The sequence below is a fragment of the Patagioenas fasciata genome, chromosome Z (genome assembly GCF_037038585.1).
Source record: "Patagioenas fasciata isolate bPatFas1 chromosome Z, bPatFas1.hap1, whole genome shotgun sequence".
Taxonomy (NCBI): domain Eukaryota; kingdom Metazoa; phylum Chordata; class Aves; order Columbiformes; family Columbidae; genus Patagioenas; species Patagioenas fasciata.
This window is the reverse complement of record NC_092560.1, coordinates 66,675,363-66,690,106: the sequence shown is the minus strand read 5'-3', so window position 1 is coordinate 66,690,106 and position 14,744 is coordinate 66,675,363. Positions and strand designations below refer to the sequence as shown.

The window sequence follows — 14,744 nt, the reverse complement described above, 5'->3', positions numbered from 1 at the left end:
TGTGTTCATTAGGCAGAAATAATAAAGTAACAGTTTAAGTACAGACTGGGCTACAATGGACAATCAAGGAGAATGCCAACACCTAAACAACTAGAACAATTTCTTAATAAAGCAGAACTTAGCTATGTGAGTAATAATCAGCTAGCTGTCCTAAGAAAACAATGAACATGATAAAATCTTTAGCATATTTATGCAATTTTTATTTTCAAATATGATTCAAGGAGAGGTCCTCGTACTTCACATTGAGTTAGTAAGACAAGACTATTATATCCTCATCAATTACCATGACTGAACTTCTTTTTCTCTCAAATAAGCCACACAACTAAGTCTGACGACAATATAAGTTACTTCAGTTTCTTCACAGTTGCTCACATCTGCCAGCTTGCCAAAGCAGCACCATTAATAAAACCCCTTGTACACAATACTTGGCTGACAATGTTTCATAATTTATAGAAGGCTGACTCACACAGAATGATAGATTTTTAACAAGTCAGACAAGTGAACCAGTCATTGTCCATAGTCACTTTTCCCCACGTGAAAGAAGTTACCATCCCCAGAGCAGGACAGCAAAGCAGCCAAGTCCTACTCCAATTTTCAGATAGCTCATTAAAATAAACTGAAAACAATATTCATATGAAACAAAATATAACAATAGAATCCAGCCAAATAAATTGTAATAAAATTATATTTATAAAAATATATAAACTCTATTATAGCAAATTATGAGGAAAGCCACTAAAAGTAATACATTCAAGCATATGCATTTTGAGAGAATGTAAAATACAGTATCAGTTTTGAGTAATTAATCTCAATGAACAAACTAATCAATTTTATACAATTAAATATCACAACCAGACCATAAAAGAGCATCTTTTAAGTTAAGGAGTGATTTGGAGTAGTAATTTAAAATTTACTAGCTGTGTAGCTTCTAAAAATTATACCTTCACTAGTGTCTTTGTTTAGTCAATGATGATTTGCCTTCTAGCTACACCAATATAATAAATGAAGTGACTTACCGTTCTTGCTGACATCCAGTTCCCTGAGATTAATGAGATTTGCAATGGATGCTGGCAATGTGGTTAGATCATTGTCTGGCAAACTCAGCTTGTGCAGAGACTGACAGTTAAAAAGTTGCTATTGAAACAAAGAAAAAAGTGAATACAAATTTCTCCCAGTTTCCTTTACATAGCTTTTGTTTTTAATTCCCTTAAACTTCTGGCCTTGTAGCTTGAAGGCCAGACTGCTTAGACTTTCTGACTACAAAAACTTTATTTAACTAGTTTTATTTAAAATTGACTAAGTTTGCAATGCTTAGGAAGGCAAAAGACTGCAAACAACCACAACAAGCCAGTAGTTACGCTTAAAACTTCTGACAAATCCCTTCCAGTATCTCAGAAATTATGACCTATAGTTACATAGTCCTGCAAACATTGCAAAATACAAGGTATTTCAAAAAGAGAGACCAAATTTGAACATAGCATGATTTAAAATTGGGTCCATCTTTTTGAAACATCCTGTGTTTTCCATAGTAGACATGCCATTTGATACAGAGGTAATTACAGTTCCTCCAAAAAAAAGAGAAAACTAAATTGAAAGATGCATTTTTTAAAGTCAAATAGTTCTACAACACAGGATTTGAGTAGGTATTGATCTCTAAAAACTTACTATTTTATTCTGTTATATCTTACAATATTTTTTCCTTCCATAACTTCCTAGCTCAAGTACACAAAAATCCAAAAGAATTAAGATGAAAACGACTGAAGGCTTGAGGTAAGGATTTAAAACCTGTACAATTTCTTCTGTACACATGTATTATAATTTCTTAACAAATACTAGTTCAGTGCCAGATCTCTTCCCATATGTAACGTACCTTAAAATTCTTACCGAAAAGCTTTACAAATTGACAAAACGGGGCAAGTAATAGCAGTGTAATGGAAGAAAAAGCTCTAAATGGTATGTAGGAATCTTATAGATAGCACACAATAATATCTGTAAGAAAGTGGTTCAAAAGGTTCTTCCGAACAATTTATGACGAACATTTCTTTTCCAACAATTTTGGATAAGTTCATTCATAAATACCTGCACTGACTGTTCTTTTATTTTGAAACTCTGAGAAAAGATCATACAAAACCAGGAAGTGTTCTACGACTAAAAAAAAATTTATCCCAATTAACATCATAGTAAGAGGTTTAGTTCTACCAAAATTTCTTTGATTTCTCTTGGTTACAAAGTCCAATATTTCAACCACAGACTGTTGAACATTCATGTTATGTTTGCATATACCACCCCAGAGCAAAAGCCAGCATAAATTAGCAAGATGGACAGGTCAAGAAATGAGCTTTAACTTGCCCCCTGATGTTTCCAATTCCTCTGAAATGTGCACCAGTTAGTACTCATTGATATGATTAAGGCTTTGAAGAGTTACAAGTTACTTAGGATATTAGATGGACAGGAGAACTTTGATGAGCTCATGTGTTTTGGAGCCATTCCTCAACTTCTGTACTTCAAGCAACAATATATATTTAAAACTCATCCCAGAAAATAATAATCTGGACTCCTGGAATCATTAGAATTTCCCCAACTAGTCAGGTGAAAGCAAATACAGCAGAAAGAATTGCAAAATTTCCTAAAGGAAAACAGGAAGGAGGAGAGTTTTGTATGGTGTTGACTGTAGTTGTTCCTTTTGTTGTTTTTTTTTTAATGTTTGCACATTAGATGACTAAGTAGGTCATCACTAATGTTAGTAAACAACACCAGTCATATAATTAAGGCCTATTTTACTGCAGAATTACAATTTCTTCTGAACATAAAAGTGAGAGGGAAAAGTAAAACTGCTACAGTTCGAGCTTTTCAGCTCAAATTCACACCGTGGCACTTGGGATAAACAGGGTACCTTTTCACACAAGATGAAAGCATTTCAAATGCCCAGTCACTTTTGAAACAGAGACTACACACCAGTGGTTCATGTAAAGCAAAGTCGTTCTCTACCACCATTTATCTCTCCACTGCAGTTTGCTCATGCTGTGTCCACAGTCAACTAAATTAATGAGCTATACCATAAGAATCAATTTTTGAAGTTCGATGGAATTCTGAAAAGACTGGGATTAATATAAAAACAAAAGAAAACACACCACCACCGCAACAACAAAAACCCAAACAAACAAAAACAAAATGAAAACACAAAGCAGCCCCACACACTGATCAGCCATTTCAGTGATTTGGTTGACAAAACAGCCCCAAATCTGTTGTGTGGTCACATACAAAGGGCAGAAGACTGCAAAACAGGGATAAGAACACACCACCAAGAGCAACAAGGAAAGCAGAAGAGTGGGAACTGTTTAACTAGAGTTCAGAAAGCTGGAGACAGCCTAATAAGTACCGCACCCTTCGTCTGAGATGGCTTAATTAGAAGGCTTTTTCAGAGTTAAAAAGACTAAATAAAAGTTTGGATTAGGGAAAAGACATACACAGCTTGAAACTCTGGCTTCAGATCAGCTAGGATCATTTCAAACGTTACAGGCCTTCCTTCTTTATTGTGAAAATTGAAAGTGTAGTAAAAATAATGACCAAAATTACTTAAAAGCTGAATAAAAAACCTTAGCTTCTCAAAAATAAGCCTATAAGGTTTGTTTTATTAAGACAAAGCAAATGTAGGCTATTACAGGTCCCTACAGTTCAACAAAGAAAAGCAACAATGAACAAAACATAAATGTTTGAGCAGTCTTTCTAATTGCTTGGATAATTGAATCTCAGACTAGACCAAGAAAAGTGGTAGACTGCCCACCTCTCCGTTTACTCATGTACCAAAATGGGATTTCATGTAGGAACTGACTAATGAAATCAAATGGCATGTAAGTAGAAAGGGAAGACAAAGCACTAACTGCTTCTTCTTGTCTAAAACACCAACATGCATCCATTTAATTGCTACAGTACAGACTTTCTTCCTCTTTTAAGATTATTAAAAGGAATTTTTTAGAGAATTACAAGTTCGGGAGGATGATGCTCCCTTAGTTCTTGTGATTTGGGAAACAGGAATTTAATGCAAGAAGAGTTCAGAATTTTTCCCTTTTTGGGCTAAGAAATGTATTTTATTCTGTTTAAGCATTCAGTTTCATTCTTCTCCAATGAAGAACAAGACACAGAAACAAAGTTCTGAAATCATCTGAAAAAAAACCCTTAAAGGCTGATACAAAGTCATCAAAACCAAGATACTAATATCTAAAGTTACTAAGTCAGAAATATCTGCTTGGGAAGAGACAAAAATAAAATACAGGAAGTTCTCAACTGTAACAGACTTTGACAAGATGTCTAGTTTTAACTCATATGTTATTAGTTCTATTCAACATACAACTACAGATTTTCACTAATGGCTTCTGAGGAGCCTTTAAGGCTGGACTTTCAAAAGCATGCAGCTGGTTTAAGTCAGTTTTACTGCAACCCAGGACTTGTGATAACTATAAAGTTACTATCCTGAAAAAAACTTATTTCCTTTTTTGTTTCATTTATCTTTAAAAATAACCCAAATGAGCAAAACATGAAGTGGTTATAGCAAATTTTTCAAAAATCTAACAAAGCATTCTACAGTTGTCCTGCATGACAATGAAGATTTGCACACAACTTATATAAGATAACTTCAGATATTTAGTCTTTCATCTAACTACTAAGTTTTTAACTCTATCAAGTCAGGAACTAGTAATTGAAACAAGTCTATTGCAATCATCACTTTGTACTTCGTAAAAGAATCACTAGCAAAAATTCTCATTCTTTTCTCCAGTATACTGCTAATTCAGCATGCAGTTTGTCTTCAGATTTCAGAACAAACAACAAATATTAATTTGCATAATAAAGATCTAATCAAAGTGGCATTCCAGCTCTCTAGTTTCTGAACTTAAGTACTTCAGAAAGTGTCTTCAGTCACAGATCAAAGAAGAAAGCAGGACTTCAAGTGAATAGCTACTTTGGACTGTACCTATCATTTGTGGGCACAGAAATCAGAACATTAATCTTGCTTTTTCTAATCTTCACATGTTACCAGAGATTCAAAATAATGCTGCAGGGAGTTGAATACAGTTAATCAGTTTGAGCAGACACTGCTACAGAAATAAATTAGCCTGCCTCTTCTGCTCTGTACCTCCCTTGGGCTAGATCAGTCACTTGAGCAGTTTTATCCCAGTTGATTAGCAAACTAGTCAAGCTGGAATGCATAAACATTCCTTCTACCATGACTGCTGCTTCTGGGAACAAAATTTACTAAAAAAATACTCGGCAAGCTGGAGCCTAAAAGCTGAAGGGGAAGGTAGACACTATCAACTTCTACAACACTGATGAAGTAACAGTTAATAAAGGTAACTAAAAGGAAAACTACCCAACATACCTTTGGAAGCTCTTCAATCTGATTAGCATCTAAATAGAGTTCTTCCAAGGTCTTTTCAAAAGTAAAAATCTCCTTAGGCACCTGTTCCAGGCTGCAGTGAGAATAATCAAGTGTAGTGACTGTTTCCTCCTCTCCACGCAGGCAGCGGCATGGCACCAGCCGCACAAACAAATTCCGCTTTGTTGTCATTTTCAGGCACTGTAAAACAAAAATGGATTGATTTTAAAAAGCAAGACAACTTCAGAAACATTCACTTGGGCAGCATCTCAAACTTTCACTGGCTGCTAAATACTTAAAAAAGAAAGACAGATACACATATCTGCATGTGTATCTGTATACACGTTGGGTAGGGCAGAGAGAAAATGTATTTTTCTTTTAAACGTAACAGATCTTTAGCAGCATTAAATGTGGTTAAAACACCTACAGACCCCAGAAGGTGAACATAAAATTTAGTCTGTAACCTGTCACTTGCTCACACAGCTCTACATTGCAATTTTGAAGCAGTAGTTCTGAAGTGTCACTTGTGTTTTTACAATATAGCTTATGCCTACATTTGCAGAGTTTACTGGGATGATATTTTTGCTTGAAATAAGAAAATCCCCCCTTTACAGAACATTCAAATATAGCTATAGGAAAGCTTTTTTTTTTTTCTACTAATTACATTAATTTAATGTAACTTAATTTCAAATACCTCATTTAAAGACAGAATACAAGAAGAATCAGCATGGTTTCTACCAACTGGTCTGTCTACAGTTTAAAAGGGGAGGTTTCCAAGTACATAGATAAAGAAATTATTTCTTGCAACTTCATTGAGTTGGGAAAGCTTCAACACATCTTGCTGTGCACACTGTAACTATGGAAACTTCACCTTGCTATGGAAATGTGTATTTTTTTCCTTTAAACTCAATCATTGCTACAACAGTCTCCCCTACTATCCATGGCTTCTACAATATTTCTACCTAACAGGAGACAGCAAGTCTAAATGGAGCAAACCTACTAGCTGATTACTGACAGCATACACCAGCCATCTTCTGCCCCTTTTCTCCCCAGCAAGAACACCAGTCTAGGTCTCTTTCTCTAATTAGCAACAAATTTTCACAAAATTAAGAAACAATCATCTTCAAAATGTCACCTCAACTTTCAAGTTTGGTTGAAATCAGATGACAAGTGAACAGGTTTTAAAGAAGGACCAACATGTGCAGATGGACAACATGATCATGTAAGCTTCATTTCCTCAGGAAATTAATCTAAAATAAATACTTCTCCAAAACAGCACTGAGTACCTATTTTATCAAACTGCTAACACTTCCAAATTAAAATGTTACTTGTATTTTTTTTATCTCTATTTGGGGGGGCGGGAAAGGGTAGGAATTGCAGAAATTATATTTCAACTTCTGGACTGGTAACAGGAAAGTGCCAAAAGCGTCTTTCAGACATTTTTAGCAGACTGTGCTTCAACTTTCAGACAGTATGTTAGTAAAACAGGAAAAAAAATAAAATATCATGGTCCCTGCATTATACTAAGTCACACACTGAGAGGCTCCTCTTCTTATTAAGACAAGAAAAAAAGCCATGCGTTTGGACTTTCCTCTATGAGCAACTAGATTGCCAAGTACTTCACAGGATGTTTTAGTTTATATGACAACAGGTAGAGGGATTGCTGTACTGTTTTCACTAAACAGATGTACAACTTGTCACTGAGGCTCGATATAGTCAGATTTTACACCCACGTATTAAAAGAAAAAACTTTTCATTAGAATAGGGGGATGTCAAAACTTCCTTTTTTAACAAAGTTTTGATGTTGCTAGGATTTTGTTACAATATTTGTTATTTATCAGAACACTTAATACTTCCCATAAAACTCCAGGCATGTTATTTAAATAAAAAGTGATCTGAAAATCAAAATATTTAACTGTATTGCAAAGTAAAGAGATGCCAAAGGTGCTACAGAAGCTGATGTCCTCACTGGGTCAGAGCTACCCATGTCTTGTCCAAACCTCAGAGCATCCATGTGAAAAAACATGAGGAATTCCACAGTCAACACTGACAAAAGAAAAAGCCCTTAAAAAAAATAAATATAATCTCGTTTTGTTATTACTTCAGAGATCCGCAGAGCTGTGGAAAAACACATCACTTCAGCAAGAAGCACCAGCAGCAGTCTCTTCAAACAGGAGCACAAACAGAAGAATAAACACCTTGGCAACAAGGACAGGAAGCAGCAACGGTAAGTGTGAGTTGCCTACCAGAAGTCTGGCAGGGGAAGACACACATGTATCGTACCTGCCGCAGCCATCAATAAGGTCCCTTTGTCCAGTCATTTCAGCTTCTGAGAATTACATTAAGTTTCCAGAATATGCAAGTTTTTTACATGGTTCATATAAATAACAAGGCAAGATGCTTTTTTATTCAAATCCCTCAAAAAGAGCATATAATACACTGTTTCCCCCTATTTTCAATGGCTGTACTCTTCATACCTAGTCTCGCTTGCTCAGGTCTCAACAGCTCCTGAGGCAACAAAAGTCATAAAGCATAACAATGTAAAATATACGTACAAAATAAAGGACTAAGTTAGGAAAACAAGGCAAGAGGCATCTTGAGCTTTTTTTTTTTTTTTTGGGTGGGGGGGTGGGGAGGGGATTGAAGAGTTGGGGAAGAAGGGGTTTTTAAAATATCACAGATATCCACAGCACTGTAAACACGGATCAGTAAACAATTGCCTGTGCAATGTCACAGTGTTGGGTCTTATCTCCAGTCAGTTATCATGCCAGTTGAAGGACCTAAACCCACAGCTCATGTTTCAAGCCAAAAATAGTCAAAAATAGTCAATTCAAGTATCAAATAAATAATCCTCCCCCAAAACCACAGATCTGACCAACTTGAGTGTAACTATAATGCTTCAAAACCCAATGAACCAAGAGAGCACCATTTAAGTAAATATAGGAAACTACACAATGTGATTTAACTCAAATTTGTTTTGTGTTCATTCGAACTTTACTTCTACACATATATGAACAATTGTTCAGCACTGATGTTGTGCAACAGAGATGTCTGCCAATACTAGAAAATGTTTGTGGTAGAACAGTCACAGCAAGTATTGCACGCCACCACTCCTCTGCAATACACATTTTTGTATACAAACAGTCAGATACACACACCCTTCCCTATCTGCCTGTCTGTTCACCTATCATGTGGTAAGTTGCCCAAGGAGAAGAGCTGTAATGGAGGAAAGGAAGGATGTTACTACAAAAAAGAGTCCGCTGTTAAAATTATCAAACACAGAAAATGTGATGTTGCACAGAACATGTGGTTTTCTCATATTGCTCAAAATACAACTTCTCCATGGCTAGTTTAGGTAAATACAAGTAAGGTAGAAGGAAACATGAGGTATAGCACTGTTTCCCTTCCCACAAAACAGGGAAGCCTAGCAAGCAGAAGAATCTTTGTTTCTTAAAACATGACAACATCAGACCACCTGAAGGCACCAAATTGGTTTTTTTTTCTTTTTTTTTTTACTTCTTGAAAGAATAGGAAGGAAAAAGCATTGCTATAAGCAGAACCTTTTCTTTGTAATCATTACAGGCTCAAAAGTTGGAAGGTGTAAGGGAGAATTAACTGTGTTCTGTTTGTGAAGTCTTCATCTATTAACCCCAAAAATTCAGTGTTCAAAAAATATCTAGTTTAAATTTAAACGTTTGCTAATTATAAACGATCAGTTTTCTGATTTTTTGGTGTGTGAATAATTTTTAGCATTTGTTTCACATCTCCTCTTCCAAGATTATTTATATTTGAGGATCACACCTCAGATTCAGAGAAGCCATAGTATCTGTAGTAAACTCAAAAACAGGTGGTTTAATCTAAACAGATATGTGCATTTCAGTGAAGTATGGTATTCACTCATTCATACACATCAACTACAACAGTAATAAGAAAGAAATTCCACCATAACAACACAAAATGGGACAAAGGACAATGTTATCTACTGACCAGCCTATAACCTGAAGTTAGCAACAGCTATGCAGACATGTTTTCCTCTAGGGGTTCAATGGTGGTAGAGGCTAATTATTCTGCAAAATCTCAAAATTGTGAGAAAAATTGTTTTCTGATATAAGTATGGCAGTGCATGTAAGTATACCATAATGGTAGTTGTACCATACTTACATAAGGAGATAAGAGTTCACAACTGGAAGATGTTTTGGTATGAAACCTCACACAATTTAATGTAACCTGTGTCGAAACTTCATCTTATTTTTTTCTGCCTTATATCTATATAAATAGATAGGTAGATATCAGTTCATATAGTCTACCCCATTTGAGAACATGAATGACTGGAGCACTTTAAAGTTTTAGAATTGATAAGCAAGGCTAAAGTGATTGAGGGCTATCATGACACCTGTTCAAGCAGGCCACAGTATCCAATAAAAGAATTAAAAGCATCAACTCTGATTTTGAAAATGAGGGTTCTCTAATTTCAGGTACACGTTTCCCCCTCCCCAACTGATCAAACAGCAGATGAAGCAACTACCACCAGCTTCTGATTTAATTATAGCTATTTACACCTGGAATATTGTGTCCAGTTCTGGGCCCCTCAGTTCAAGAAGGACAGGGAACTGCTGGAGAGAGTCCAGCGCAGGGCAACCAAGAGGATTAAGGGAACGGAGCATCTCCCTTATGAGGAAAGACTGAGGGAGCTGGGTCTCTTTAGCTTGGAGGAGACTGAGGGGTGACCTTATTAATGTTTACAAATATACAAAGGGTGAGTGTCATGAGGATGGAGCCAGGCTCTTCTCAATGACAAACAACGGTAGGACAAGGGGTAATGGGTTTAAGCTGGAACATAAGAGGTTCCACTTAAACTTGAGAAGAAACTTCTCAGTGAGGGTAACAAAGCACTGGAACAGGCTGCCCAGGTAGGTTGCAGAGTCTCCTACTCTGTAGACACTCAAAACCCACCTGGACACATTCCTGTGTAGCCTAATCTGGGTGTTCCTGCTCCGGCACGGGGATTGGACTGGATGATCTTTTGAGGTCCCTTCCAATCCCTAGCATTCTATGATTCTATGATCAGCCCTCCACTGTCAAAAGGAGTGGTTGACACTTGCTAAAAGCCAGTGAAGTAACAAGTGGAGAAGACTGTAACTAATCAACATTCAGAAAAAAGTTATTCAAGAAGCCAGGGCAAAGGGACAGCGTACTGTACCTATGTGGTGGGTTGACCTTTGCTGGCTGCCAGGTGCCCATCAAGCTGCTCTATCACTCCCAATTTCTCTGCCTTATCCTCATGAGTGGTACATTGGGATAGGGAATGGGGGGTGTGGTCAGTTCGTCACATGCTGTCTCTCTCACTCCTCCTTCCTCACACTCTTCCCCTGCTCCAGCATGGGGTCCCTCCCATATGAGACGGTTCTCCATGAACTTCTCCAATGCAGGTCCTTCCCACGGGCTGCAGTTCTTCATAAACTGCTCCAGCACGGGTCCCACATGGGGTCACAATTCCTGCCAGCAAACCTGCTCCAGTGTGGGCCTGCTCTCTAGGAGCCTGATCCAGTGTGGGCTTCCCAAGGGATCACAGCCCTTTCAGGTTCATCCACCTGCTCCGGCATGGTATCCTCCCCAGGCTGCAGGTGGAAATCTGCTCCACTGTGGACCTCCATGGCCTGCAGAGGGACAGCCAGCCTGACCATGGTCTGCACCACGGGCTGCAGGGGAGTCTCTGCTCCAGAGCCTGGACCACTTCCTGCCCCCCTTCTCACACCTTGGTGTCTGCAGAGCTGTTTCTCTCAGATATTCTCTCTCCTGGCTGCCATTGTGCAGCAGTTTCTGACACTTTCTTTAAAACTTTATCACAGAGGTGGTACCAATATTGTTGACTGACAGCTTTGGCCATTAGCAGGTTCATCTTGGATCCAGCTGGAACTGGCTCCATCCGACACAGGGGAAGCTTTTGACATGTTCTCACAGAAGGTACATCTGCAATCCTCCTACTACCACAGCCTTGCTACCTACACCAAATGCAATCTATAAAAAGTGAAACATTTTTACTGAATAGAATAAAATAACTGGAAGCAAAAAAGCAAAGCAACAGCTTCAAAGACCATGACCAATGAAAGAACGCAAGATCAACAGCAAGCTTGAGCTTGGATACACACTAAATATTAATCAAGAAGAGACAGTAACATCCAGTGAAACATCACTCTTTCCTGGAATTCTGATGATTCCGTGCATGATCCCATCATCCAAGCACCTGGCAGCTCAACAGCACCTGTAGATCTGCCAGAAGCCCATAGAACATTTTTGTTTAACTACAGGAGTACCTGTGTTTTGAGAAGGATTAAAAAAATCATCAACAAGAAAGACCAAACAAACAACCCACCCCCCCCACACACACACAAACAGCAGCAACAGCAAAAGAACAAACAAACCACAGCCCACAAACACCAAAAACATACAAAAAACCCATACAGACTCCCAAGTATCACGTTTCTTTGAAAATCCTGAACTCGAGCTTGTTACAAGCAGAATTTAAATTCACAATAATTTTGTTCCTAATCTCTGCTGATTTGCTCTAAGAGCAATAGTTTCACTGTACCATTAGTCCCTCAGATTTCCCGTCTGATGCTAATAGGATGTGACTGCTCATCCTCTAAGCTGGTGAAAGCATTTCCCCGCCCCCCCTTTCCAGCCTTTCAAAAGGGTGTTTACCAGTTACATCAGCAGCCGAGTTGAAAACGAAACCAGTTATCAGCCATTTATACAGAAAGCCATGAACTAGGCACAAAAATATCCAGTCAGGTTCTTTTTAGATCACTTCACTATCTACACCCAAGATCAGAATTATGGAACCAAGGATAGGTAAACAGAGGAAAGCGAAAGATCATGTTGGGGAACGCATAACCTAACATGCAAGCTGACAAACACAACAAGCCTTATTTGGCCAACTGACTGAAGTCGCAACATATTCCTGTGAAAAAAAATTCTGTCATTTATTAAGAATCTTAATACCAACTAAAACAAACAAACAAAACAACAACAACAGAATTAATTACTTCCTCTACATTAAAAAAGAAAGAAATAACAGTAGAAAAAAATTAAGCTTCCTATACTGGACATACTAACATGAACCACTCTGTCTTTAGAGACGTTAATGGTTTTTCTCTCCTTAAGCAACAACACACACCACAGAAGACACCAACACATCAGCTATTTGGCTTGTTGATGAAAGAGAGACTGAATTTTCAAAATTCACAGTGCAATTTAAATGAAGCTGTTCCCAGCAAACAACAGCACTAGTCCTCATGAATTTGCGGAAACCGTATACATCTTAATACTTCAAGGAAAACAAAACACCCTCAGCTCTTACAGTAAAGTAAGAACACAATTATCCTTCATTTTTTAACCTCGGATATGACTTGGCACCTCACGCTCATCAGGAAATCATGTAAAGAAGCTAGTGCACAGTGTGCTAAGAGTTGGTTCAGGCTTCCCCTAAAATCAGTCCAGTCCTCTTGAATGGAAACGGCAAGCTCTTAATTTAACTGATAGCAACCAGCACCTTGCAAACCCTAGCATGGAAGTTTGTTTCTCTGCAATCCTTTTTCTCTTTAGGAGCAGAAAGTACGGCTGAAAAATGATGGCCACTAACAAGGAGCTGAAACATGAAAAGACAGCACGTACTGTGAAGAGACTGCCTCTTTGTAAGTGACATTGGCATCCTCTGCTTGAGTTGTCGAAGCCTCCTTTGCTGATAATGCCAAGCTAAGGTATTTTCACCTCCTCCTCCCTTTCATCCAAGCTATTTCTTTTGGTCTCCTCTAGCAAAAAAAAAAAAAAAAAAAAAAAACACCAAACCAAACCAAAAAAAACACACACAACCAACCGAACAAAAAAACAATCACAAAACTGCACTGGTTATGTCATTCGCTTAATTGAATAAGACTGGTAAACACTCAGTTCAGTACAAATCAATGAACCGCGGCACTGTTCTCCACGGGGGAGAACAAGCCATAGCAAATAAAGGGGATTTGGGAACTATTTCACCATTTTAATGTGAAGCGGTAGTCTGGGTCTCCCCTGCTGCTCCCCATGGCTGCATGTCCTCACACAGGCAGACAACACCAAAAAACACATTGTACTTGTTCACGTACAGCATTCAAAGCAAAAGAAATAAAAGGCATTAGTCACAAAACAACAACGGTGAATGGTAGCCACAGGAGGAGTAATATGTTAGTAAATATAGTAGATAATAACTAATTGTTAAATGCAAAAGTATTAAGGATGCTTGCTACCCTTTTTGAGAATTTAAAGGGAATAGAGAAGGCAGAAATCAGTTTTGCTTTTACTGATTTAACAGCTGCTAGGACATAAGCAAAATCAGCAATACTGCATTCCTAGTTCGCTGAAATACAAAACTCAAAGCTTCTCCTGGTGTTAACTATTTTCAAGCTCTCAATGCCTATAAATCCATATTAAAAACAAACAAAAAATACCAAACATAAACAAAATAACCACCCACCTCCAATGTCCAGGACAGCAAGACCACTTCAGGTAACTCACAGAAGATCAATGCCAGGTGTGAAATCTACAGGCATTTGCTTAAATTATCTGTTTCTTGTATTCTATGAAGTAAATTCTAAGCAGGTTTCTATTTACTATTTCTATTTTGTTTTGCTTTAAAATATTCTGAAATCCTTTCCATAATTAAGATCTTAAGTTCTTCATCAAACTATTTTATAAAAACTCTTTACTTAGTTATAATGGTATTGATGGTATCAATAACATCTTCTTGGTTCAACAACAGCATTCTTCCATTTTATTCAAACTAGACACTATCTAACCATGTATTTGTTGTAACAGCTTAGAAATTTAGTATCTAAACTGCCTATGCTAAAACAAACCTGAAGTGTAATTATGACAAGTAATCCTCACCCTAAGTATATCAAAAGAAACCTTTGAAATATTTATTTCTATTAATTTCTTTAACTATAAAAAAGCAGCAATACCATAAAGCAGTTAGTAGTTGGCCTTATGACTATGTGAAAATGAAACAACAGAAGTATTATTTTTAAACTGAGAAAAGAAGCAAAAAGCTTCTTGGCAAATACCTATGTAATATTCTACTTCAAGTACAGCCTTTAACTGAAATGTACTAACATTCAACGTTTTTATAATTGTAGACCAGGGTATCAGTGAGGCACAGGTATATGAGAGTATAGATCTGTATTTTAAGGCAAGATCCATTACAGAAACACCCTTAGCAAAATAAATAAATAAATAATATATATGAAGTGTACATATAGAATGAGAAAAATTACAGATTAAATTTACAGTTACAAATAAATTTTAAAACGTTCAGATATGCTACACAACTACACGA

At 37.3% G+C, this 14,744-nt stretch overlaps 1 protein-coding gene across 16 annotated transcripts in view; it reads right to left on the bottom strand.

Annotated features, from left to right (window-relative positions):
* Window positions 1-14,744, bottom strand: part of ERBIN (erbb2 interacting protein) — a 118,692-nt gene that overhangs the window by 60,607 nt on the left and 43,341 nt on the right. For all 16 annotated transcript variants that reach the window (XM_071802642.1, XM_065860139.2, XM_065860137.2 and 13 more), the window contains 2 exons: window positions 5,375-5,572; window positions 1,017-1,134 (listed from right to left, as the gene is read on the bottom strand). In XM_071802642.1, the coding sequence (XP_071658743.1) occupies window positions 1,017-1,134; window positions 5,375-5,563 (307 nt within the window). In that variant the 5' untranslated portion in view covers window positions 5,564-5,572. The remainder of the gene's footprint in view (window positions 1-1,016; window positions 1,135-5,374; window positions 5,573-14,744) is intronic.